The following is a 25,251-nucleotide window of genomic DNA, read 5'->3' on the forward strand; positions in this document are numbered from 1 at the left end:
TTTGCAATAAACGTTTGCTGTGCTTTTGAGGAAAGGGAATCTCATTCCAAAATTTTGATATTTTCAATAAAGTTCACTGTGCTTTCGGACAATCCAAAACAGAATGTATTTTTTTATGATCTTGTATTCCATGTTATTGCTGATAAATTCACTGTTTTGTTTCCAATAACTTCCTGTTAGCTTTTTTAAAATTGATGGTATTATTCTTTACATTAATTTCTTACTTCTGCTTTCCTAACTGTCTTGTGCTTATGAAAGATGCAATTATGTCTACCACAACAATGTAATGGTCTCAGAATCATTAATTTTATAAATCTTACTTCAATGCTGTACATGCACAGTATTTTCCCCAAATCATTTTGTTTAAAAATTCAGGCAAAATTAATCACATATTTATAGAATTTCTGGTGGGGAATCATATCAGCAACATTAGAACTGTTCTTTAAGAAAAGGCAGGGAAGGGTGTAGGGAATGTTACTTGATTACAAAACAAGTTGCTTTTTGTTAAAGCCAAGACTGAGTATTCTTATATGACAACTATATCCGTACCTTCTTAGATTAAGTCTATTGTGTTTAACATGACTTACATATGCATGAGTGCCTAAAGGAAGAATCTAACTAATCTTTGGCTGATCTTGAAAAGCTGATCAGGGCTAGCTAGATCTGTTGGTAACTAAGGTGAGATACCATAAAGAAAACTTGAGCTGTAGGTTGAACTGAGTGACTGAAGGAATATTTTCAAGGAAGGTCCTGGCAAACTACTTCTAAAATGCCAAGAAAATGCTACAAACTTTTTGCTCAGCACTGGAAAAATAAAGAAACACCATTGGAGGAAGAGATAATCAAGAAAATACTGGACTGTGCTGAAATGGACAGACTTACATTGAGGATTAAAGAAAAAGAAGATACAGAATATTTTCAAACTTGGAACTTATATTATCAATGGCTGGAAAAACGGGGTAGAGAATAAGAACTTAACTTGTATTACTAAGCAAAACAAATCAACCCAGACAACATGTTGTTTATTAAGCACTAATGAAATGTAATAATAGAAAATTAATAAAATATTTTTTTTAAAAAAGAAAATACTACAAACTTTTTATGAAGTCATCAGGAGTGAGGTCAAGAGACAGTATATATTGTGAAGGACTTTAGGACTGCTTATAGCAGGTAAGGCAGATATTAAATTGCTGTAAAAGTAGGTTGTTTTTTAAAAAAAAATCACATTTAGTCATAAAGAATGAATTATGAAATGATTTAATTCAACAGAACAGAGATTAAGTATTGTTAAAAAACCCAAATACATAAACTTGCTATTTCTGTTCTGAGAATGCAAAGCCCACTTGATGTATAAGTTTTAAGCAAAAGTTTCTAGGCTATTTTTTTTAAGTTTAGCCATCTTGGGGTAAATAGAGCCTTGGTGGAGCAGTGAGCGAATGCCTCCTTAAGTAACACCAGCTGCCTGCAATTAGTGCAGGTTCGAGTCCCACCAGGCTCAAGGTTGACTCAGCCTTCCATCCTTCCGAGGTAGGTAAAATGAGGACCCAGATTGTTGGGGGCAATTAAGCTGACTTGGTAATAATGCCGCTTGGGGTGTGTGTGAAAGCCCTAATAAGCAGGCATATACATAGAATGAAGGCTACTGCTAAGCTTGTAAGCCGCCCTGAGTCTTTGGAGAAGGGCAGGATATAAGTGGAATTAAAAATAAAAATAAAATAAAAATAAATGAACCAAATCATAGTGTGTGGAAAAAGAGGAGGAAACACTGAGCAAAGAATTGCCTATCAGGCCCTCTGAAAACAATTTAAATCAAACATTTGCCCAATTTCTATTTGTCAAAACCCATTGTCAGAAACGGAGCAGAGAAAAAAGACAGTACAGATAGTCCTCGACTTAACGACCACAATTGAGCCCAAAATTTATGTGGCTAAGTGAGACACTTGTTAAGTGAATTTTGCCCCATTTTACGACTTTTCTTGCCACAGTCATTAAGTGAATCACTGTAGTTGTTTAGTTAGTAACACAGTTGTTAAGTAAATCCGGCTTCCCCATTGACTTTGCTTACCAGAAGTACATAAAATGTGATCACATGACTCTGGGACACGCGAACATCATAAATGTGAGTCAGTTGCCAAACGTCTGAATTTTGATCATATGACCTTAGGGATGCTGCAATGGCTGTCAGTGTTGAAAAAGGGCCATAACTCGCTTTTTTTCAGTGCCGCTGTAACTTCAAATAGTCACTAAATGAACTCTTGTAACCTGAGGGCTACCTATACAGGTGTCTTCAACTTACAACCATTTGTTTAGTGACTGTTTGAAGTTACAGCGGCACTGAAAAAAAGTGATTTATCAACTGTTTTTCACACTTGTGACCTCCTCATGGTCACCTGATCAAAATTCGGTTGCTTGGCAACTGACTCATATTTATGACGGTCGCAGTGTCCCGGAGTCATGTGATCATCTTTTGCGACTTTCTGACAAGCAAAGTCAATGGGGAAGCTAGATTCGCTTAACAACCATGTTACTAACTAAACAACTGTAGTAATTCACGTAACAACAGTGGAAAGAAAGGACACAAAATGGGGCAAAACTTGCTTAACAACTGTCTTATTTTATTTATTTTATTTTTATTACATTTATTTATTTTTATTTTTATTTTAATTCCATTTATATCCCGCCCTTCTCCAAAGACTCAGGGCGGCTTACAAGCTTAGCAATAGCCTTCATTCTACGTATATGCCTGCTTATTAGGGCTTTCACACACACCCCAAGCGGCATTATTACAAAGTCAGCTTATTGCCCCCAACAATCTGGGTCCTCATTTTACCTACCTCGGAAGGATGGAAGGCTGAGTCAACCTTGAGCCTGGTGGGACGCGAACCTGCACTAATTGCAGGCAGCTGGTGTTACTTAAGGAGGCATTAGCCCACTGCTCCACCAAGGAGCAGTCTTCTCCGAAGACTCAGGGTGGCTTACAAGCAACAGAAATTTTGGGCTCAGTTGTGATTGTAAGTCGAGGACTACCTACAAAATGGGAGTACTGTAACCTGAACTATAAAATGTTTCCACTTTGTAAGACATGAGCATCTTACATTCCCAATCCTAAGCACTCTCCCTCTCCCATTCTGATATTGTTCGTGTTATCACCAGCAGCTATCTTGCCTGCTTAGAAGACTGGTGGGACTAGTGACATTCACTTCTTTTATAATGGAAAGAATATTTAATTCCACATCTATTCATTTCAGAACAGATACATCAAAAATTCTAACACACCTGTCAGTTTCAAGTATAAAACCCTGAATTCTTGGCGGGAGTAGTTATTACAACAACATTCTTGTAGGTTTTCTTAAACAAAAGGAATGGGTACAATCTGCCCCCAGATTGTTGGGGGCAATAAGCTGACTTTGTAATAATGCCGCTTGGGGTGTGTGTGAAAGCCCTAACAAGCAGGCATATACATAGAATGAAGGCTACTGCTAAGCTTGTAAGCTGCCCTGAGTCTTCGGAGAAGGGCGGGATATAAATGTAATAAAAATAAATAAATAAATAAATAAAAATGTTTTAAGATAATCGCCGGGAAACTGCTCTAAGTCTTAATACCTAGTGCAGATCATTGAACAGTCCTGTCTCTCAATGCCAAAGGATTTTCGAATTGCACTGCTAGCACAATCCTACCCAGAGCTTAATTTTACTTAAGAAAAGAATATCAAATATGTTCTCGATCCAAAAAAAAAAAAACACAACCCCAAAACAAAATAAACAAATACACTTTAGGGAAAGAGAAATAAAGACTTGAAACATTGCTATTTCTTCCTTATAAATCAGATTTACAATATATAGCACTTTTTAAGCATTTCATGAGAAAGGGCTTCTCATCTTGAGCAACAGAGAGATAGGAAAGTCTACTCATTTTGTTTCAGAATAAGGATTTCGGATCTGTAACCCAGATGTCTTGGTGGCTATAGAAGTGATTGGGAATTGGGAATTCTAGGAATGTTAGTTTAATACACCTGGGTCCATCAGATTGGAGAAGGCTAATTTAGGAGTTTAATACATGCAAGGATGTTGTGAAACTACCCATTTAGTATATAAATATAACTAAATAAAATAAATAAATAAATGAGTTAGACTTATGAACAACTTTTCACATATGTCTTCTGAAATTGGGAAAAGAAATTGGAGAATGATACCGACACACCGGATCTGCAGAATATTTTGTAGTTGGTAAGTTATGGAGCGGTGCTTTCATGCAAAAGCACCTTTCTACCTTTCTACTGGAAGGATATTCACGTTTCCTCAAAAATAGTCCGCTAAAAGATCTGCTTGCACAGATTCAAGCACATTACAATACTGCAGGACTCATTTTCCAAGCTATAAAAGAATAAAAGTGAAATCTCCTTCAAAAACGTGGTAACTTCAGGGACATACTCATAACATTTTCTTCTACTGCTTTTTTCCTGCACCCCACAGGATATTAAGTGTGGGATAACACAGTTTGCCTTCCAACCCCCTCTTGTCCCAAAAGCGTATTTTCCTTCTATAACAGCAAATTCCAGTTCCACTGGTCTGAAAGAAACGTTTGCAAGGGGACGGAAGGCTTTGGGGGGAGTGATCCCAACCTGCTTCAGGCCTTCCGTCCCTTTGCAAAAGCTTTTGGGGTGCAGAAAGCCTGAAGGAGCGTGAGACCACACCCCAAAGGCTTCTTTTCTCCACACCAGAAGCTTTTGCAAAGGGACGGAAGGCCCGAAGCAGTGTGAGATTGCTCCTCCATGAAGCCTTCTGTCCCTTTGCAAAAGCTTTGGGGTGCAGTCTCCTGCTCCTTCAGACTCACCGAAACTGCCCGGGGTTCCAAAAGTGGATTGGGGTGTCCTGCACAGGCAGCCTTGGTGAGTCAGTGAAGCTGAGCAGGACATGAACATCCCACTCTGCCTCTGCTCTCACCACTCCGCTTCTGGAGCGGCAGGAACAGGCAAAGAAACCGCGCTGCCGGGGCAGAGAGGCTGGAGAGGAGACAGCTCTCTTGAGGAGAGAGAAGGAGGAGGTCAGCCTGTTCTGGAACTCTGGATCTCTGAAAGGTAAGTGAGCCTTTGGGATGGGGAGGAGCTGGTGGGCTATCATAGCATGGCCAGTGCCTGTTAGGTCCTGGTGGGGTGTGGGAATAGACAGGTGGAATGTTGCAACGTCACTGTGCTCGGTTGTTAAGGGTGAGCGACTGCCGTGTTGCTGCAACATTTGTAGCTTCGGGACTGTGTTGTAAGTACTTTTTTGTCGTAACTGAGAACTGTCGCTAAGTGAACTGTCATAACTTAAGAACTATTTTTATTGACTGTAGAAACAGATATCTATATCTATATTCATATCTGTGTGTGTGTGTGTGTATGACGCAGTGGCTCAGTGGGTTAGGACGCCAAGCTTGTTGATCAGAAGGTCGGCAGTTTGGCGGGTCGAATCCCAAGTGCCGCGTAACAGAGTGAGCGCCTGTTACTCATCCCAGCTTCTGCCAACCTAACAGTTCGAAAGCACGAAATGCAAGTAGAAAAATAGGGACCACTATGGTGGGAAGGTAACAGCCTTCCGTGCGCCTTTGGCGTCTAGTCATGCCGGCCACATGACCACGGAGACGTCCTCGGACAAGCGCTGGCTCTTTGGCTTTGAAACGGAGATGAGCACCGGCCCCTAGAGTTAGAAACGACTAGCATGCATGTGTGGGGGAACCTTTACCTTATATATATATATAAATCTGATCTTTTGCATGTACAGTATATTTGGAAAGAAAATGCTATTCAATTTAAGAGGATTTAATCTCAGGTAAATATATGTATGACTGCTGTCTAAAAATTTTAGTACCATTTTTTAAATTATTATACATTTTTCCCCTTATTCTTTTTAATATAAATCAATGATATCTCCCTAAGCCTAAAACTTTTTCTATTCCACTCCAATTTCCGCTGCTTGTTTTACTTGGGGAAATTTTATATGGTAGTTTACCAGTCAATAAAACTAATCTTTTCATTCATTGTATTCTGTACAATGTAAGCTTTTTGTATTTTATGGGTATAAGTTATTTGTCAAAAGCAGGGAAAGAGGAGAAAAACAAACAAGCAAAACAATTGGTTTATTAAATGTTGAAAAAATTAAGCAGAAGGTAGCGGAAACATTTTAACCAGCAGCAAGAAGGGATAAAAACTAAAATGCTAAAAACTAAAAACAAAACAAATATAAACAAACCCCCCATGCTTGACCCTGGAGCATTACAACCAACCCTCAGAAGTGTCACTCAAAGCAATCCAGTCTGACATCTGGAATTCTAAAATTCCTATGGGGCTTGAGCGAGCCTTTTTAGTGTCAAGATGAAGAAATGTGTGTGGTAGCTGCTACTGCACCCTACAAATCCGCTTAACACTGTGCCTATAATTTGTTTAAAAGATACTTACTTCAAAGAGAGCGAATAGTCATGCTTGCTTGTTTGACTGTTCCTCACCAGATAGCTACATTCTTTACACAAGCGCAAGAGGTTTTCTGCATCTGTCCGACTGATTGCTCCATGATACCATCTATAAAAAAACACAAACATTGAACACTTAGAATAAATTCACTTTGAAGTTTTACAGTTTTTTTAAGGACATTCTAATGTACTATACGATTATGCAAGACAAAGCAAAGCAACGTTGAGAGATGTGTACTGGACGCGGCCCTGCAAACTCCCAACTGCAAAATATTACTTTCATGTCAGTTTCTGCTGCCCTATGTTTCCCTGCACCAAGTATCAGCAACTTACATCTGTTTTTCTAGTGGAATAGTTGGATCCACTCTCTCCCCCAAGATTCCACAGAATTCTGGGCTACCATGTTTGATGGGTTTGAAGCCTCCCCCAGGTGCACGAAGCTGTCGGCGCCGATCACTTGAAGATGGAGAAGGTGAAGATTGCCTTATCTCTCCCCCGTTGAACTGGGCTGTAAGACATATTCAAGTAAACCATTACCTCCAAGTTAGCAAATACCCAAAGAATTTTAAATATTGAACAGAAATAATGGATTTTAAAACAAATAAAAGTACTCTGTACACCAGGGGTGTCAAACTCAATTTCATTGAGGGCCGCATCAGCATTGCAGTTGCCCATTGAGGGCCGCATCAGCATTGCGTGGCCAGGGTGGGCATAGCCTACTGGGTGGGCATGGCTAGAGTGCATATGGCCTACTGGGTGGGCATGGCCAGCTCTACAACGTTCGCATCAAGGGTGCCTATGGGGGCCTGGGCAGGAGTGGGACAGATCTGAGGGTCTCTGGCAGAAGGAGGGTCTCTGGGCCGGGGCCAAGGCAGTGGGGGCCGTTCCCTCACTGTTTCCAGGATGGCTTCGCGGGCCACATGAAACCACTTCGTGGGCCGGATCCGGCCCCCAGGCCTTGTGTTTGACAGGTCTGCTGTACACTATACTATATACGCTATGATATGCTGTGCAAATAGGGTTGTCCCTCTCTCGCTGCAGTGATTCTGAGCGAAGTTGAAATAGAAGCCGCAACATGAAACCATTAAAACGTGACATTCAAAACATATAACTCAAAAAGGAATTTCAAAAAGATGAGAGTAAAAGCAGTGGTAACATAACACAACGTATCACATAACACAATGTAAGAGCAATCCACCCAGGCTTCACTAATTTCATGAAGACCGTGTCTGGGGAAACAACCAAGTTTTCAGTGTTTTCCGGAAGGTCAAGCGGGATTGGACTCAATCTGATCTCAGATGGTAAAGTGTAACCAATCTGAACTCCTTGGCTGATAGTTCTTCACTCCATCAAGTGAAAGAAAGCAACATCAAAGTGAAACAAGGCAACATTTAAAAACATTTCAAAAGTATGGTTTTATTTTATTCGTTTCAGTATAGCAGCAGGCTGGCTTGGAATTTTAGGAGATGTATTCCCAAGACATCAAGGTCATGTCAGGTTTCAGAAGACTGATTAGCTGGCAGAAAACTAGCCCTTCAATTGCTCTTCCTGAGCCTCTGTTTCCTGACTGTACATACTTATCCCCCAAGCTACTTATAAAAATACTTGCTTGTTTTTGTTCTCTGCTGCCTCATTTAGTTGCCTTATTCTGTTATACGCTGGCAGAACAATGCTGGCAGAACAGGGTCAAATAAATACCGTATTTTTCGGACCATAAGACGCACCGGACCATAAGACGCACCCAGTTTTTAGAGCAGGAAAACAAGAAAAAAAATTCTTTCCCCTTCTCTCTCTCTCCCTCTCTCTCTCCCTCCCTCTCCCATTGTCCCTTCCTTCCTTCCTTCCTTCCTTCCTTCCTTCCTTCCTTCCTTCCTTCCTTCCTTCCTTCCTTCCTTCCCTCCCTCTTTGTCCTTCCCTCTCTGCATTAGAGCAGTACCTGCGGAGGCGGCTCTGCAGCCCGACTTTCTCTTGCAGAAAGCAAGCTGAAACGGAGTGAGGGAGATTGCCAGAAATGCGAATCGGCCGATCTCGCGCTCCTGCAAACTCCCTCGCTCGGTTTCAGCTTCCCTTGCTACAAGAGAAAGTAAGCTGAAACAAGGCAGATTGCAGCAGCGCGAGATCAGCCGATTCGCATTCCTGGCAATCTCCTCACTCCGTTTCAGCCTGCTTTCTCTTGTAGCAAGGGAAGCTGAAACCGAGCGAGAGAGAGTGCAGGAGCGTGAGATCGGTGTTTCTCAGCACGTGCCGATTCGTGCTCCACTTGCAGAGGTTGGGGCTGGCCATACGGATCACCTTTGGACCATAAGACGCACCCTCGTTTCCCCCCCACACTTTTGGGGGAAAAAGTGCGTCTTATGGTCCAAAAAATACGGTAATTAGGAACAGGAGCAATCGGTCCTTTCCAATCAGACACTGACAGTGACTATGCCTTGTTCTCTTTATGTTTTATATGCTGGTCTATCTCATCCACCCTTATAAGGTCTGATTTGACACAAAAACACACAATGCCAGGACTACAATAGGACTCAGCTTAATGAGCCTTCTCCAACTACCTATCTTTTATATATGAAAGAACTACAATTCCTAGCACTATTTATTCAACTCATTGGGAATTCTGATCCTGTAGTCCAACTCCTCCGGAAGGCAAGACTTGAATCCAACAGCAAATATTTTGGAAGAAGATGCAAAAAGAGTTGCCTCAATTAACAATAATAAATTAAATGTGAGGGAAGTGAGGTCGTAAGTCTATTGCGGTCACATGAAATCTCACTTAACGACCTCATGGCTTAGCAATGGAATTTCCAGTCCGAACTGAAGGTTAATGGGATAAATTCTCATTCAACTTCACATATTTTTTTTTATAAAGTCTTCTATTATCGAAGCAAAGCTTGCCATTTACAGAACACCAAGTACAAAGCAAAGATATACGAAGTTAGCCTGGTATATTATTGTTTCAGGGAGTTTAATGGAATATTTTTCCTCAACCACCTTCCCATTGGAAATCCAACACAAAATACATTGGCAAGGGATTAGATGGTAGATCTCCTACCATCTAAAAGTGGAATTTCATGGTTCTTTACCAAACAAAACACCCAACAAACCCAGGACCAAGAAGCGTGAACTCCATAACAAATAAATGTCCTTAAGCTAAACAGAATAACGGAGTTGGAAGGGACCTTGGAGGACTTCTAGTCCATCCCCCTGCTCAAGCAGGAGACCGATACCATTTCAGACAGAGATGGAGCACCCACAACTTTTGTTCCACTGGTTAATTGTTCTAACTGTCAAGAAATTTCTCCTTAATTCTAGGTTGCTTCTCTCCTTGATTGGTTTCCATCCATTGTTTCATATCTTGCCTTCTTGTGCTTTGGAAAATAGGTTGATCCCACCCCTTCTTTGTGGTATTCCTTCCAATATTGGAACACTGCTATCATGTCAACCCTAGTCCTTCTTTTCACTAGACTAGCCCTATCCAATTTCTGCAACTGTTCTTCGTATGTTTTAGCCTCAGCTCCCTAATCATCTTTGTTGCTCTTTTCTGCACTCTTTCCAAAGTCATGGTGCAACATGCAAATGAGAAAAAAGTGATAAAGATAGTAGTCACTAGGCAAGGCTATATGATTCTGTGTGACTGTTATTATCTTTGTGTTATTGTAATAATTATAAAGGCCACAAAAGCAATAGTATTGTTAAGCCTACAATTAACCAGGTGAAGACAATCCTATAGATGATAAAATATTCTCACTGTTTAACTCAGGTTAAGAGTTGTTGTTCTGTCTACCTTCTCTCTACCTTCTGTGGATTCCAGTGAACAGCTGTTTAAGAATTTGAAAATGAAGGTAATTCACTCTTACAAAGTTTTAGAAGGCTATAAAACCTCTAAATGCTTCCAGCTGGCTATTTCCAACTAACAAGGAATACTTTTAAAAAATGAAAGTTACAAAGAATTGTGGGGATCAAATGAAGATCTCAAACATCAAGAAATCTCTCTGCTAGAATGGTCTTATTTGTAAAACAAACCTAGAGATCACTCCAAATAATCTGCTGAAAAGTTTAGCTGACAATGGAATAATTGTCCACATTGCAGTGTTGCTTGTACAAGAATGGCCCTGTTTGGGACAGTTTGTCAATTCTCTAATCTCATGACAAAATACATTGTCTAAAGTATGTAAAAGGAAACCCTGGTAGACTTGGAAGTGTTTTGGAACAAAATGCTTTGGCATGATGAAACAAAATTGAGGTATTCAGCTGCAACAGCACAAAAAATGTTGGGAGCAAAAAGGGCAAAACATTTCAGGAAAAGCATACTTTGCCAACCATAAAATATAGGAATTACTCTATTATCCTTTGGCAGCCAGAAGCATAGGAAATATTGAGGGCATAGAAGAATGATTCAGCTAAACACCAGCATATTCTTTGCATCTAATGTCTCCCAGTCAAGGAAGAAATTGAGATTGAAAAAAGATTGATATTTCAGCAAGACAACAGCCTGAAACATACTTCCAAATAAACCATGAAGTACTTATAGGAAAAGAAATACAAAGGTACTATAATCTTAGGTCTTCTCAGTCCTAAGATTTGAATATTATTTAGAATTTGTGAGGAGATCTCAAGCACACAGTGCATGCAAGAAATTCTAAGAATATTTCTGAGTCCTGAGAGTTGGGCAAGGGAGAGTGGGAAAAGATACAAAGAGCAAGCAAGAATAGGAAGACTCTTAGTTGGCTACTTGAAATCTTTGAAAGCTGTTATATCTGCCCAAGGAGCTATTGCAAAACACTGGGTGAAATATTATGCTTTTTAATTTTAACCCAACGCTCATTTATTATGATTGTAATAAACATTTAATTGAACAAAAAGATTAGGGTGCCACATGTAGCATTTTTATTTGACTACACTTTTGCATGTTCAAGTCTACTCTTGTGACCATACAAAAAATAGACATGTGTTTTAGTCATTAACATGAATGTAATATCCACATAGGAAGTCTTAGCTAAGGTGAGGTGGCCCTGAGTGACATGAAATTATGAAAAAACTTCATACAAACTATTCTAAAGAACACAGAATAATAACCAAGAAGCAAATAGGCGCAAATGGTTCACAAAATGGAATTAAACTAAACATTTATTGTGCAAAACAGAATATTCTGTAATGTTGAGAGGTATATGCATAATTCTTTAAAAAGATTGCTATAATAATTAATCTACCTACACTGCTAGCAGACAATAATCCATTTACAATCATACATAAACGCTGCAAGCAATCATTTAATTGGAGAAGTCAGACAAGGAACTCTTGTCAACTCTGTGTGTAGATGATAAGGAAGTCACATTTAAAAGAGCATAATTGCATTTAAAATTTCCTATGGTTACTGTGATGGTAATTTTACTGCAGAACTCTATCCATTAAATGTGGCAGGATTCCAGAGCACCTCCAGATTTTTTGATTGCTAAGAAACAATTTCCTGAATTAAAACTAATAGGATGTTCTACTTTTACATTATAAATGGCATAAGAGTGCACAGCAATACAGCTTCCCGTGTTTCAACATGTTATTGTTCATTGTACACTGCCTGTCTGGAAGACAGAAAGCTTAAAGCATTGACTCATGAAAAGATGAATTAGGAAGCAGAGTTTTTATAATTGATGGTAATGTGCCTGCATCAGAAGAGAATGAATATTCCTATCCATGGCCATCTGCAGTGGAGGACAAGGGAGAGCAAATGATGGAATTTGTGTGACATTGTGCAAATGTTGTAACCTTCACATTGTGTCAGATGCTAGGAAAAATATGTAATTGTGGCAGCTATATGATGACTGCATGTATTACTGTTTTGGTGTCGCTGCAGTTTGCTGAGTACACCACTGATTATCATATGTAATGAACGCCTGGAGCAAAATTATTTCCTTTAGGGGAGCCTGATCAGTCAGAGGAAAAATGAGTGAATTATATGGATACAACTGGCCTCTTATGCCTCTTATTGAGCTCACAGAATTCTTAATTAAAATATATACCGTTACCAACTAGCAGTTATCTTACGGCCTACTACCAATATACTCTGGCTGGCACACCAAATGAGTATTAGCAGCTCAGATCAGAGAACATCTCAGCTTGCCAAAATCAGTATGGGGTTTCTACAGATAGAATTATGTCATTCTGAAATGAAAGCTTTATTTAGCAGTAGAACTAAAAAGGCATTTCATAACCTTTAAAGGGTATAGAACCATCACCAACAAGAAGATCCATATATGCATAAGAAATGGTATAGTTTTTTCTCTCCCCCATTATAAAAATGACTTCTTTGTTGAGACAAAACAGCTTTTGTATGTGTGTCTGTGTAGCTTTTTCCTCATTATTGTTTTATTCCGGCCTCTTCCTCTCTGGAGGCAGAATTGGATTGAATCTCCTAAGGCTGTGGTGGCGAACCTATGGCACGCGTGCCACAGGTGGCACGCAGAGCCCCCTCTGTGGGCACACGAGCCATCGTCCCAGTCCTAGCCCTTCAGCTGGGTTTCATAAAACCTTTTCACTTTAGGCCTCCGCTGCTGTGTGCAAAAAAAAAAAGGTTAATCAATCAATCAATTTCAACTACTCGCTGGACAAAAAAAATCTCACAACGTTGGAATTGATTGATTGAATATTTTAGTCTCACTCAATCTGCCATTACCACCGCAGTCATGCCCACCCAATGGGCCACACCCACCCAATAGGCCACGCCCATCCAGCACCTGCCGATACATAAGTGGGTTTTGAGTTGCAGTTTGGGCACTAGGTCTCTAAAAGATTCGCCATCACTGTCCTAAGGCAATGGGAGTTTTCTAGTTTCATTCCAATATACACTCCAATGAATACATCTCAAGGCCATCAGCTACAAGAAAGTAAACCTAATCTATCAGCTGCAGAAAAGTGACATGGATATAGAAGAAGCAGAAAGCTACTACACCTTCTGCTCTTTTTCTTAACAAAACATTAACGAAGAAGTGATAGCTTTTATAAGTTCACAAATGTACACTTTCTTACTCAGCCATGTAAATGATTACTGTAAGAAATGCATGTTTTGATGTTCTTGGCAAAATCTGGATTGACTGATATTTTCTCCCAATTATAAAAAGTCTGTGCCAGAATCCCTGCTGATATTTGAGAGTTTGATAATACAGACATTTACATTACTTCAAAATATCATATGAAACTGTCATACATGAAATTAAAGCACATATTCAATATTTTCTACTTTTTTTGCTTAGAACTGCAAAAGACAGGACTTGGAATCTTGGCTGATCTCAGAAAAAGCTAAATTAAGCTAAGATCCTATCTAGTTGCATAAGAGACCACAACAAAATCCCAGAATGCAGGATAGATTGGGAAATTTAAAAGAAAATCCTCCAAGAAGGTAGTGGCAAAGCAGTTCAAATAATACTTCCAAGAAAAATGTCTGACATCCGGTTTGCCATCGCGGCCGCTGGAAGGCGAGCTCCGTCTTCCACATTCGGTTTCACTCCACTGGGGGATTCTGGAAAGGGTGAAGAGTTGCCCTATAGGGGCGACAAGCAAGGAGGGGACCCCCGCTTGATCGTGGGAGGGCGGTAGCCCTTTCGCTTGATCTGGGGCAGCCCTCCAAACCGGCAGACGAAAGACCGGCCATAGAAATATGGCTTGTCACTAGGCTGCAGACAGCCAAAGTCAATCTTATCACCAGGCACTTTTAAAGCAGCGTGGGTCAGACTGGGTGAGAACTGAACCTCTCTTCATCCTAATTATTTTCTTCTGTCAAAGCTGCCCAAAGTATCTTCCCTCCTGTGAGAAGGGAGGGAAGGGAACGTCTATCCCACCCTCTAAGAATAGCGGCAAATGACTATCCAGGGGAGTTAAAATACTGAAAGAATAACCTTAATCTAACTGGATTTATATGCTTCTAAAATCTGGGGGCCAAAAGATTTCTTATCTTTACTGAAGACTTTGGTTTTATTTACAAAAAAGAAATAAAATTGGAAAAAGGATTTAAAAAATTTTGGACTTAAAAAATCTTAAACGACAATGGTGACATCCTGTGGCCAGGTTTGATATTGCAACTTGTTATTGTCTTAAGGAGACTTGACTTGAAGCTCAGACTATAGATAAGACTTTTTCAACCTTGACAAATATCAGCTGTGAGAAGCTCAGCTGTGTTCTATGTTGTTGTTGTTAGCTGCGAAGTCGTGTCCAACCCATCGCGACCCTATGGACAACGTTCCTCCAGGCCTTCCTGTCCTCTACCATCTTCTGGAGTCCATTTAAGCTCACGCCTACTGCTTCAGTGTTTCCATCCAGCCACCTCATTCTCCGTCGTCCCCTTCTTCTATTGCCCTCAATCTTTCCCAGCATTAGGCTCTTCTCCAGTGAGTCCTTCCTTCTCATTAGGTGGCCAAAGTATTTGAGTTTTAGCTTCAGGATCTGGCCTTCTAAAGAGCAGTCAGGGTTGATCTCCTCTAGGACTGACCGGTTTGATTGCCTTGCAGTCCAAGGGACTCGCAGGAGTCTTCTCCAGCACCAGAGTTCAAAGGCCTCAATTCTTTGGCGCTCAGCCTTTCTTATGGTCCAACTTTCACTGCCATACATTGCAACTGGGAAGACCATAGCCTTGACTATACGCACTTTTGTTGACAGGGTGATGTCTCTGCTTTTTAGTGTGCTGTCTAGATTTGCCATGGCTTTCCTCCCCAGGAGCAAGCGTCTTTTAATTTCTTGGCTACAGTCCCCATCTGCAGTGATCTTGGAGCCCAGGAAAATAAAATCTGTCACTACCTCCATTTCTTCCCCATCTATTTGCCAGGAATTGAGAGGGCCGGATGCCATGATCTTGGTTTTCTTAATGTGTTCTATACCCAGTTATAAAACTATTTTCATTCTCTGACTTTAAAACTCTCAATTTAACACACCATTAAGAGAATATGGATGAAGACCAGGAACAGATTCTTTTTATATTGAAAGTAATACATGAAACCATTCTTCTAGCTTGTGATGAAATAAGATGCTACAGAAAAGAACAAGATGTCAGCCTAGATACATGAACCCAGATTTTAACTACAATTAAAGAATCAACTACGGAGAACATAACAGAAGAAGTGGAACAATTAAATACTATGATAGAGGATTCAACTAACCAACAAATACAGTCAATGGAAAATCCAGAAAAGGGGCTGACAACACTGAAAATGGAAAAGACTTTCTATATAAATCAGAAGAAACTTGAGGTGCAAGAAGAACAGACTGAAGGGAAGACAAACATATTAGGACAGGGGTGTCAAACTCAATTTCATTGAGGGCCGCATCAGCATTGCGGTTGCCCTCAGGGGGCCCGGGTGGGCGTGGCCTACTGGGTGGGCGTGGCCTACTGGGTGGGCGTGGCCTACTGGGTGGGCGTGGCCAGCTCTACATCCATTGGCATCAAGGGTGCCTATGGGGGCCTGGGCAGGAGTGGGACAGATCTGAGGGTCTCTGGCAGAAGGAGGGTCTCTGGGCCAGGGCCAAGGCAGAGGGGGCCGTTCCCTCACTGTTTCCAGGATGGCTTCGCGGGCTGCATGAAACCACTTTGCGGGCCTGATCCGGCCCCCGGGCCTTGTGTTTGACATGTCTGTATTAGGACAACTATGGGGATCTGGAATAATAGCCCTTTCAAAAAATGGCGACTGGATGGTCTCTTTTATTTCAAATAATATATATAACAACAGAAGGAGATCTATTTGATGACTTAAAAGCATTGACATGGAAGGCGAGCTGGCAAAGGAAGAAAGCCAGAATAAGGCTGAAGAAATTTGGGTTTTTGATTTACAAGAGAGAATTTTATATTACTAATTAAAGTAGAATATACTCAAATAGACAAGATGTGTATTTTGAATACTAGATTTTGTTATGAACTGAGATAAAGAAAATTTTGGTCATTTAAAACTTGGAGGTATAAATATTAAGTTAAATTTGAATATTGATGGGAAATTAAAAATTGGGGAAAACAAATAGGATATTGTCTATAAAGATAGAATGTAAAAGTAATTAAGATATGTATAAGCTAAAAATTTCTTGATAAATGTAATAAACATGTTTTTACTTAGTTGATATAATAAGAACTCTATTAGCTTAAATATGAGACAGTAGATATTAAGGGAAAAAGAGGAGATATTTGATGTTGAAATAGGGGAAATTTTGGTCATTAAATTTAAGACATTTGGAAATTAGGTGAAAATAAGGATGTTATACTGTATTATTAACTAGATGTAAGATGGTGGGAAATAGAATATATTCAAATAGATAAGATGTGTATCTTGAATATTAGACTTTGCTATGAATTGTGATAAAGGAAACTTTGGTTACCTAAAACTTGGAAATTGTAAATATCAAATGTTAAATTTAAATATTGATGGGAAACTAAAAATTGGGAAAAACTAATTACAGGACATTGATTGTCTATAAAGATTGAATGTTAAAGTAATTAGGATATGTATAAGCTAAAAAATTATTGGTAAATGTAACAATGCTATCTTTACTTAACAAGAACTGTAATAGTTTCAATCTGAGACAGTAGATATTAAGGGAAAAAGGGAGGAATTATTTGATTTGATAGCTTGAGATCTGTACTAAAGATTTTTGTTTGTTATTGAACTATCGATTAACCCAGCCACCACGTTGCTTTTTAAATACTTAAATGTAAAATTAGAAAATTAATAAAATATTACAAAAAAATACTTCCAAGAAAAATGGGTTATCAAAAAACAGTTCTTAGAGATTCTCCTGGGAGATTTCTACTGGGCCAAGAAACAGGCAGAGATGCAGTGTTATACAGGTAGACAAAAATGCTAGCTTATGTTCTAGTCCAGTGATGGCGAACCTTTTAGAGATTGAGTGCCCAAACTGCAACCCAGAACCCTCTTATTTATCACCGGGTGCTGGGTGGGCGTGGCCCACTGGGTGGGCATGGTTGTAGTGGTCGTGGCAAATTGGGTAGGTGTGACCAAGGTGGGTGTGGTCACCTCAGTGTTGCTGGTGGGGAGGGACGCTTCTGGGGGGTGGGCAGGGATGGAGGAAATCCAGGGGGTCTCTGGCAGGTGGGATGGTAGGCAGGAGGCTCGTCCTGCGGGATGCGGAGAGGTAGGGTGGGGGTGCCATTGCCATGGGGCAAGACAAGGGCCAGGGTGGCTGCTGCCTGACACCATTGGCCCCTGCACACAGAGGACAGTGAGCACATGGGGGCCAACGGTGTCCGTCAGCAGCCACAGCCTGCTGGCCCCTTGACTGGCGCGCATTCTGGGGCTCGGCAGCCCACCACCAGCAGTTCAAAGAAGCAGTCTCTGAGCTGGATAGCCAGCCAACAGCTGAGGAGGCGATGCAGTGGGTCGTGCCCAGGAAAAGGAGAGCATGCAAGGCCAGGAGGGACGGGATGGAGGGGGAGGGAAACCAGCCGTGCTGGGATGCATCCGGCGAGTTAGCAGGCGGCTGCTTGAAGAGGGACAGTTGCCATCTCTGGGGCATGGCAAGTGTGCCCACAGAGAGGGCTCTGAGTGCCACCTCTGGCATGTGTGCCATAGGTTCGCCACCACTGTTCTAATGCAACATGCCTGACAATGACTTATAAAAAATATGTTAACTGACTTCTGTCTTCCGCTCATAAACAAGAGGACAGCTACAAGGCCAAGGGATTTTACATATTTTGATATTTACAGTTGAAAAAGGGTTTTCATATAAGAGTTTGCCTTCTTGCTGTAGGTACTTTGCTACTGTAACAATCACATATTAAATATCGAGATAGCTAAGTTACTTCAGTGTCTCACCACTCTTGTCATATATTGCCTCCAGATGAGAAGAAGAAGAAGAAAAAATCCTGTCTAAATTGCATATCATCTTTGTCACACTCTGTTCATGTATTCACCAACTCTGGAAAACAATCAAAACTAACTTCAGAGAATCTTTATGTTTGCAATATAATAATGCATTAGAATAAAAACTGCAATCAATCTACAGAATAGCAGTTTAAAAAAGATAAAACTGTCAACTGCAATGAAGTTGCAGTTCATTTCAGAATTTTTTGAAAACTACTTGCAATGAAATTTCTAACATGCATTATGCAATACTGCCGGACTTGGAAGGATGAGTGAATGAAATTAAATGTACACCTCCAATCTTGCCTATCTACAGAATGTTTCTAAGGGCATGGAGATACTACTTTTACACTGTTGATTTTTCATATTGAAGCAATGGATTTTACAATAATGTTTGCCCTCAGTATGTTGAGGGAATAGTAGAAAAATTGCAACATCTGACTTTAAAAGGTGAAAAGAACGACTGCTACTTAAATGGAAAAGAAAAAGATCACAATAACTAATATTCTCTTTGGGTATTTATTTACCCTGAGTAAAATTCATATCACTGCACTACCATTTCAAAAAATTCAAAGATTCACTATCATTTCCAAAGATCGTAATTTCTATAAGATTTGTGGGGAAATGCCAGTATTTGGCTTCTGCTTTAAACAAGAGGAGAAAAACATGGTTTATCTACTAAACACACAGTTGGGATATAACCATTTCAATCGTCCTATGTGGGCAGAATATGAATGCATGCTTAGGCTTATGTACTTTGCCTATGCTTCTCCAAAGTGCTATGCCTTCTCCAAACTAGAATGCCTCTAGTTTTTTATGAAATCAAAGTAAAATAATTGCCTATATATGTGTAAATACATATAGCATTCACTTCTGTATATAGTGAGCAGAACAGTGATGACAACACTCAGAGTTATGATATGTGTGGAAAGAGACAGGTAGCAATTTCCAAGCTTAAGTGCTTGAATGACATCTTAGAAGATAGTGGAGGTAAGTATGAAGCTGTTTGGGTAGGCTTCTGCTTTGGCTCATAAATTAATTTGGGATTGGTTCAAAAGTGATGGGACATCAAACATGGTAACATAAACCATGTGGATTGAATTTTAGACCTGGCACTCCATTCTGTGATGTTCCATGAGAAGACAGCCAGCATTCTAAGAGTATTTGGATCAATCACAATTTCCAGCAGGTGGCATTGGGAATATTACCCTCCACTTCGCATGAAGGAATGCTCTTTTGTTATTGTTAGAGCCAGTTTAGAGATAATAGATTGAGTATTAGGGTGAACAATCTGGGATGCAGCATGAGGTCCATAACCGAGGTCCTGACTGTGAATCTTTCTAAACAGTGAGATAGTTGCTTCTCTCCTGCATTACTAGGTGCACGGACCTATTATGGTGCACTGGTTAAAGTTATTAATTTATGCTCAAGAAATCTATTTTTTTATTATGATAGATAATTAGGATTCAATGTGATCATCCTGGCAAAAACTGGAATAATATGGGTCCTCAAATTAGATTACTGTATTTTCTGGCGTATAAGACTACTTTTTAACCCATGAAAATCTTCTCAAAAGTCAGGGGTCGTCTTATACACCGGGTGCTGAAAATTTAGGGACAGGGCTGGCTGGAAAACCTGGAGCGGATCTCCCATTTAGTCTGCGCAGGGAAAGTGGGACCAATTGGAGAAGAAGCTGCAGTCTGTGATTTTTTACAGGGTTTATAGGGTTTCCTGCCTTAGCAGGGGGTTGGACTAGATGACCTCCAAGGTCCCCTCCAACTTCTTCTTCTTCTTCTTCTTCTTCTTCTTCTTCTTCTTCTTCTTCTTCTTCTTCTTCTTATTCTTATTATTATTATTATTATTATTATTATTATTATTATTATTATTATTATTATTTCCACCTGCACTGTTTTATGTTTACATGTTTGATGACAAACAGCCTTATGTTTATAAGTGACAGTTTTCCTACTAAGCACCTGCATGTCATAAGCATTTGAATTAAAATTACCATATTAAAATCAAATCTGATGTTTTTTAATTTTTATTTAGTGTGCGTTGGAAGAGGGGTAGTCTTATACGGCGAGTATAGCCCAAACCCTATAATTTAACAGAAAATGTAGGGGGTCGTCTTATACGCCCAGTCGTCTTATACGCCGGAAAATACGGTATTTTGATGGTGGATTTTAACTGACCATTTTTTACACTCAAGCAATACAACTGGTCAGTTGGACCTTCTGAATTACCCAAGAATGCATTTTCTGAGCAGTCAAGCCCCTTTTTTCAGTCTGCTAAGGTATTTAAATCAAATAACCATTTCCAACTTCTAAAGAGCATGAACATTAGTAGCACATTTAAATGCCTTCCCGACAGCTGTGCTTGAAGGAAAATTTTATAAATTTTTTATGACTAAGGCTGTACCCTTGGGAAAGACCATTGAATTCGCAGCATATGACCTATCATACTGCACCTTCTATAAGGATTCAAGGTACCACTTCATAACTTGTTATTGGGTGAAGTACCCAGACATTTCTAAATTTTTATGTACAGTTGCCACTATCAGACCTGCATGATTCCTTGAATATGACAAGAATTTTTATACAGTTTGTAAAACCTGACATGCCTCAATCACCAGGACAATCTACTAATAATTTTATTTGAAATAAAAAAATATTTAATTTTGTTAATTTGCAGAATTGTGGTCAGTGATTACTAAAGAATGAAGGCACCATACTATATTTTATGATTTTTATTTTTATAATAAGACTATCAAGGTTTTTAAAAACTGAATTTATATATTCCTGAATTTGGATTCAAGATCCAGACCTCTTATCTAGTCTATTCTTAACTGGTAGATTCCAAATGTGTTAGTGCTCTCAGAATTACCAGTCACCATGGATTTCCTATAATAATCTTGAATAACATAGCTTTTACATTAGGTATTTTTTTGGTACAAATAAAGCTTCTTTTGACCTAGAGACAATTAGTCCAATATTCAGTTTCCAGCCTCAACTGGTTGAATAGTTGTAAAGATATAGAGATCTGAGAGCTATATTTTAGTTCAACTGGAAGAAACCAGACTGCGGAAAAATGAACATCATAGACCACGGGTCTTCAAACTTGGCCCTTCTATGACTTGTGGATTTCAACTCCCAGAACTCCGCAGCAAGGCCAGGTTTGAAGACCCCTGCCATAAAGAAAAAATCCGATTGCAGTAGGATCATCTCGAACTGGCTCTTCTGTCCAAAAAGCCTCAATTCTTTCCTGCTTATAGACAGAAAGGCTCAGCAATTGCTTGGACAGATAAAAATGTTTGCTCATGAGACAAAGTAGTAGCAAAAGCTTTATCTGCATGTAATAGGTAAAGGTAAAGGTTCCCCTGCACTTGCGTGCTAGTTGTTTCCAACTTTAGGGGCCGGTGCTCATCTCCGTTTCAAAGCTGAAGAGCCAACGCTTGTCCGAGGACGCCTCCATGGTCATGTGGCCGGCATGACTAGACGCCAAAGGCGCATGGAACGCTGTTACCTTCCCACCGTAGTGGTCCCTATTTTTCTACTTGCATTTTTACGTGCTTTCGAACTGCTAGGTTGGCAGAAGCTGGGACGAGTAACAGGCGCTCACTCTGTTACGCGGCACTCGGGATTCGACCCGCCAAACTGCCGACCTTCTGATCGACAAGCTCAACGTCCTAACCCACTGAGCCACCGCATGTAATAGATGGCATTATTTATGGATCCAATACATTTGGCTGCCTAGCTTGACTTCCTGTATTATTTTAAACATTTTCTGGCAAGCATTATTATAAACTTATTCTGTTTCTGCTAAAGCAATGTCTGTTTTCTGTATAAACTTATTCTGTTTCTACTAAAGTGGTGTCTGTTTTCTATCCAAGAATCTTATAAAATAAATATTCCTTCTATCAAGCAAATATAAATGAAGCAAACCCATATAATGTTTTCATTCTAGACATTCTGCAGGCAATATGATTAGGATATATGATTAAATCAGGTATGCTGAATTTAAACATAAATCCAGGTTCGTACTACCAACTGAAGCAACTGAGTACAAAGACATTTAAGGTGTTTAATATGAAACTGGCTTTAAGAAAAATTAAGAAGTCTCCAGTAATACATCCAATTGTAATTACAGATTGCAAAGCAATAAAGACATATTGTTGACTTTAGCTTTGTAAGCGTTGGATTAGAATAAGTTTTACCTAACTCATGAAAAAAGGAGCACCACATGTTGCATTTTGTTCTCCCTATTAAGCAATAAACCAACAATTTCATATGATGTTTGATTTGAATAATTCAAAGCTATAGCCAAATTGAGGCAAGTTTCTGTCACAGAAATACATCACTATTTCCCTACATGTTCCAATAATCCAAGATCATTTGAGGCAGGCTATTCCTGTTCAGTTATAAGGTGCAAATTATTCTACTCTGGACATGTTATACAAAGACTTAGTTCCTGGGAAAATTCTAATGCTGGGAAAGATGGAAGGAAAGAGGTGAAGAGGACACCAGCAGCAAGGTGGATAGATTTACAGTGGTGATCATTTTCATCATAAAGTAAAGGTAAAGTTTCCCCCGCACATGCGTGCTAGTCATTTCCGACTCTAGGGGCCGGTGCTCATATCTGTTTGAAAGCCGAAGAGCCAGCGCTTGTCTGAGGACGTCTCCGTGATCATGTGGCCGGCATGACTAGATGCCAAAGGCACACGGAACGCTGTTACCTTCCCACCGTAGTGGTCCCTATTTTTCTACTTGCAGTTTTACGTGCTTTCGAACTGCTAGGTTGGCAGAAGCTGGGACTAGTAACAGGGGCTCACTCTGTTACGCGGCACTCGGGATTCAACCCGCCAAACTGCCGACCTTCTGATCGACAAGCTCAGCGTCCTAACCCACTCTTATCTATCTGGATGCTAGAAGTCAAAAATAACTCAATGGCACATAATCAGTCAACCAATCAATTGAACCAAGCAACCAATCAATTCCTGCTAAATTCATATCTTAAGATACACGATTATCTTTAATAAATGAAAATTGTTTTCAGTTTCATAAACATTTCTATGTTGTTCGTGTGTCTTAGATCTTAACTATATTATTTTATGATAATTTACGATACCTACATGACTGATTAAAACTCCCACTTTTCTGCTTAAAGCGCCATGCATTTATTTCCCTAATTTTTGTATCTCACAGTACAGTCATATTCCAGAATAGTATATTATAATTCATAACATTACACCGCTGTTCTCTAGAGGTTTCTGAACTTTAAAGTTGTGATGGTTTTTATATTTTTATTTTTATAAGACTAATTTTTCTGGAGTAAAACCAGAATTATTTGAGCAAAATTTATTTTTTCTTCTCTATGACAGTCAGTCTAGAAAGTAACTGGTGGTTATTCTGTTTCAGATGCTTAAACATTGGTACTCTTGCTTTGCAATTTTGATGTTTAACCTTGCCCTGACAGCAGATTGTTCAGCACATAAGAAATATATTTTGTACTTTTATAGTAATATCCTGAGAAGTAATGGTGAGGTACTGTATAATTTAAAATATTGAAAGACATTGAAGTGTAGTGGGTTAACACACACAAGACAACGCCAGGCAGTGAATTCAGCTCTTTATTTGTAGAGAAGAACCAGCAACAGAATGGGCTGCCTGTGCCCTTTATATACTCTGGCTGCTGAGCTGACAACCAATCACTTTAACCAGACTTTCCCGCCGAAAGCTGAGCCACGCCTTGCGGCAGTTATGTACAGCCTCTTCTAGCTGTCATCTGTTAAGCTATTGCTTCATACAATACACACTCCAATACACAGCAGACATGAAATATATAAAGTAATAAGTCTGGCTAGAAATAGTTTAATTAGTAAAATGATGCTCAATGCTTTTCAATTTTAAATAATAGAACAGGCCTAGTCAAGCAGCAGAATGGAGCAACCTATTTCACACTGCTCGAAACAGGAAGGGAGGAAGAATAGAAATGAGGAAGGAATTTAAATGAACAAGACTGTTTAATGTTAATAGTGATGACAGTTAGGGATGTCATTTTCACATTGTAAAAAGTTTTGGGCCTCCATTGATAATAAAATAATGTCAAATTCTTGTGAGTCTTCCAAATAGCCATGCTGAAAGAAAGAAGGCTTAATTATAAGCAGTGCTTTTTTTGTAAAAGAAAAAGGTGCCGGAACTCACACATGTCATACAACCCGCCTTGCCTACCCTACAAGGTTCCATCCAAAAAAGGTGCCGGAACTCCGTTCTGAGCATTCTATGAGAAAAAAAGCCCTGAATAAGCAACTGAATATAGTGGTGCTTAAAAGTTTGTGAACCCTTTTTAATTTTCAGTATTTCTGCATCAATGCAACTTAAAACATGATGATCTGTCCCATATTTTAATAAATTGAACCCAATTAAACAAACAAGTCAAAAATATTATACTTGTTCATTAATTTATTTAGGAAAATAATCCAAACATACATATTATATGTGTGGCAAAAATATGTGAACCTCCAGGATTATCAGTTCATTTAAAGGAGAAATTAGAGTTAGGTGCTTTAATAAAATGGGTGATGATCAGATGTGATCATCTGCTTTATTTAAATAACAGCATTGGAGTATTCACTATCAAAGAATTATTTACATAACACAGGTCGGTGGAAGTGTCTTATGGCCCAAACAAAGAAGATTTTTGAAGGCCTTTGAAAAACATTTGACGCTCACCTAGAACAGATTACAAAACTGTTTACAAGCAGTTTAGACTCCACCAAGCCACTGTAAGGCAAATTGTGTACAAATGGAGTCAATTCAGCTCCAAATTACTCTCCTCAGGAGTGGTCATCCAACTAAGAACAAGAACAAGGCATGCAGTACCTTGGGTGGTATCTAAGAATCCTAAGGTAATATCTAAGAAACAAAAGGCCATGCTTGCATTGGCCAATGTCAATGTTCA

The 25,251-nt window shown here is 39.5% G+C and overlaps 1 protein-coding gene across 1 annotated transcript in view; it reads right to left on the reverse strand.

Moving 5' to 3' along the window:
* Positions 1–25,251, reverse strand: part of SHB (SH2 domain containing adaptor protein B) — a 169,498-nt gene that overhangs the window by 36,207 nt on the left and 108,040 nt on the right. The window contains exons 4-5 of the mRNA XM_083355510.1: positions 6,782–6,956; positions 6,438–6,557 (exon numbers count right to left, since the gene is read on the reverse strand). Coding sequence (XP_083211636.1) covers positions 6,438–6,557; positions 6,782–6,956 — 295 coding nt within the window. The remainder of the gene's footprint in view (positions 1–6,437; positions 6,558–6,781; positions 6,957–25,251) is intronic.

The sequence above is a fragment of the Vipera ursinii genome (genome assembly GCF_947247035.1).
Source record: "Vipera ursinii genome assembly, chromosome: 2".
In the NCBI taxonomy this organism is placed as follows: Eukaryota; Metazoa; Chordata; class Lepidosauria; order Squamata; family Viperidae; genus Vipera; species Vipera ursinii.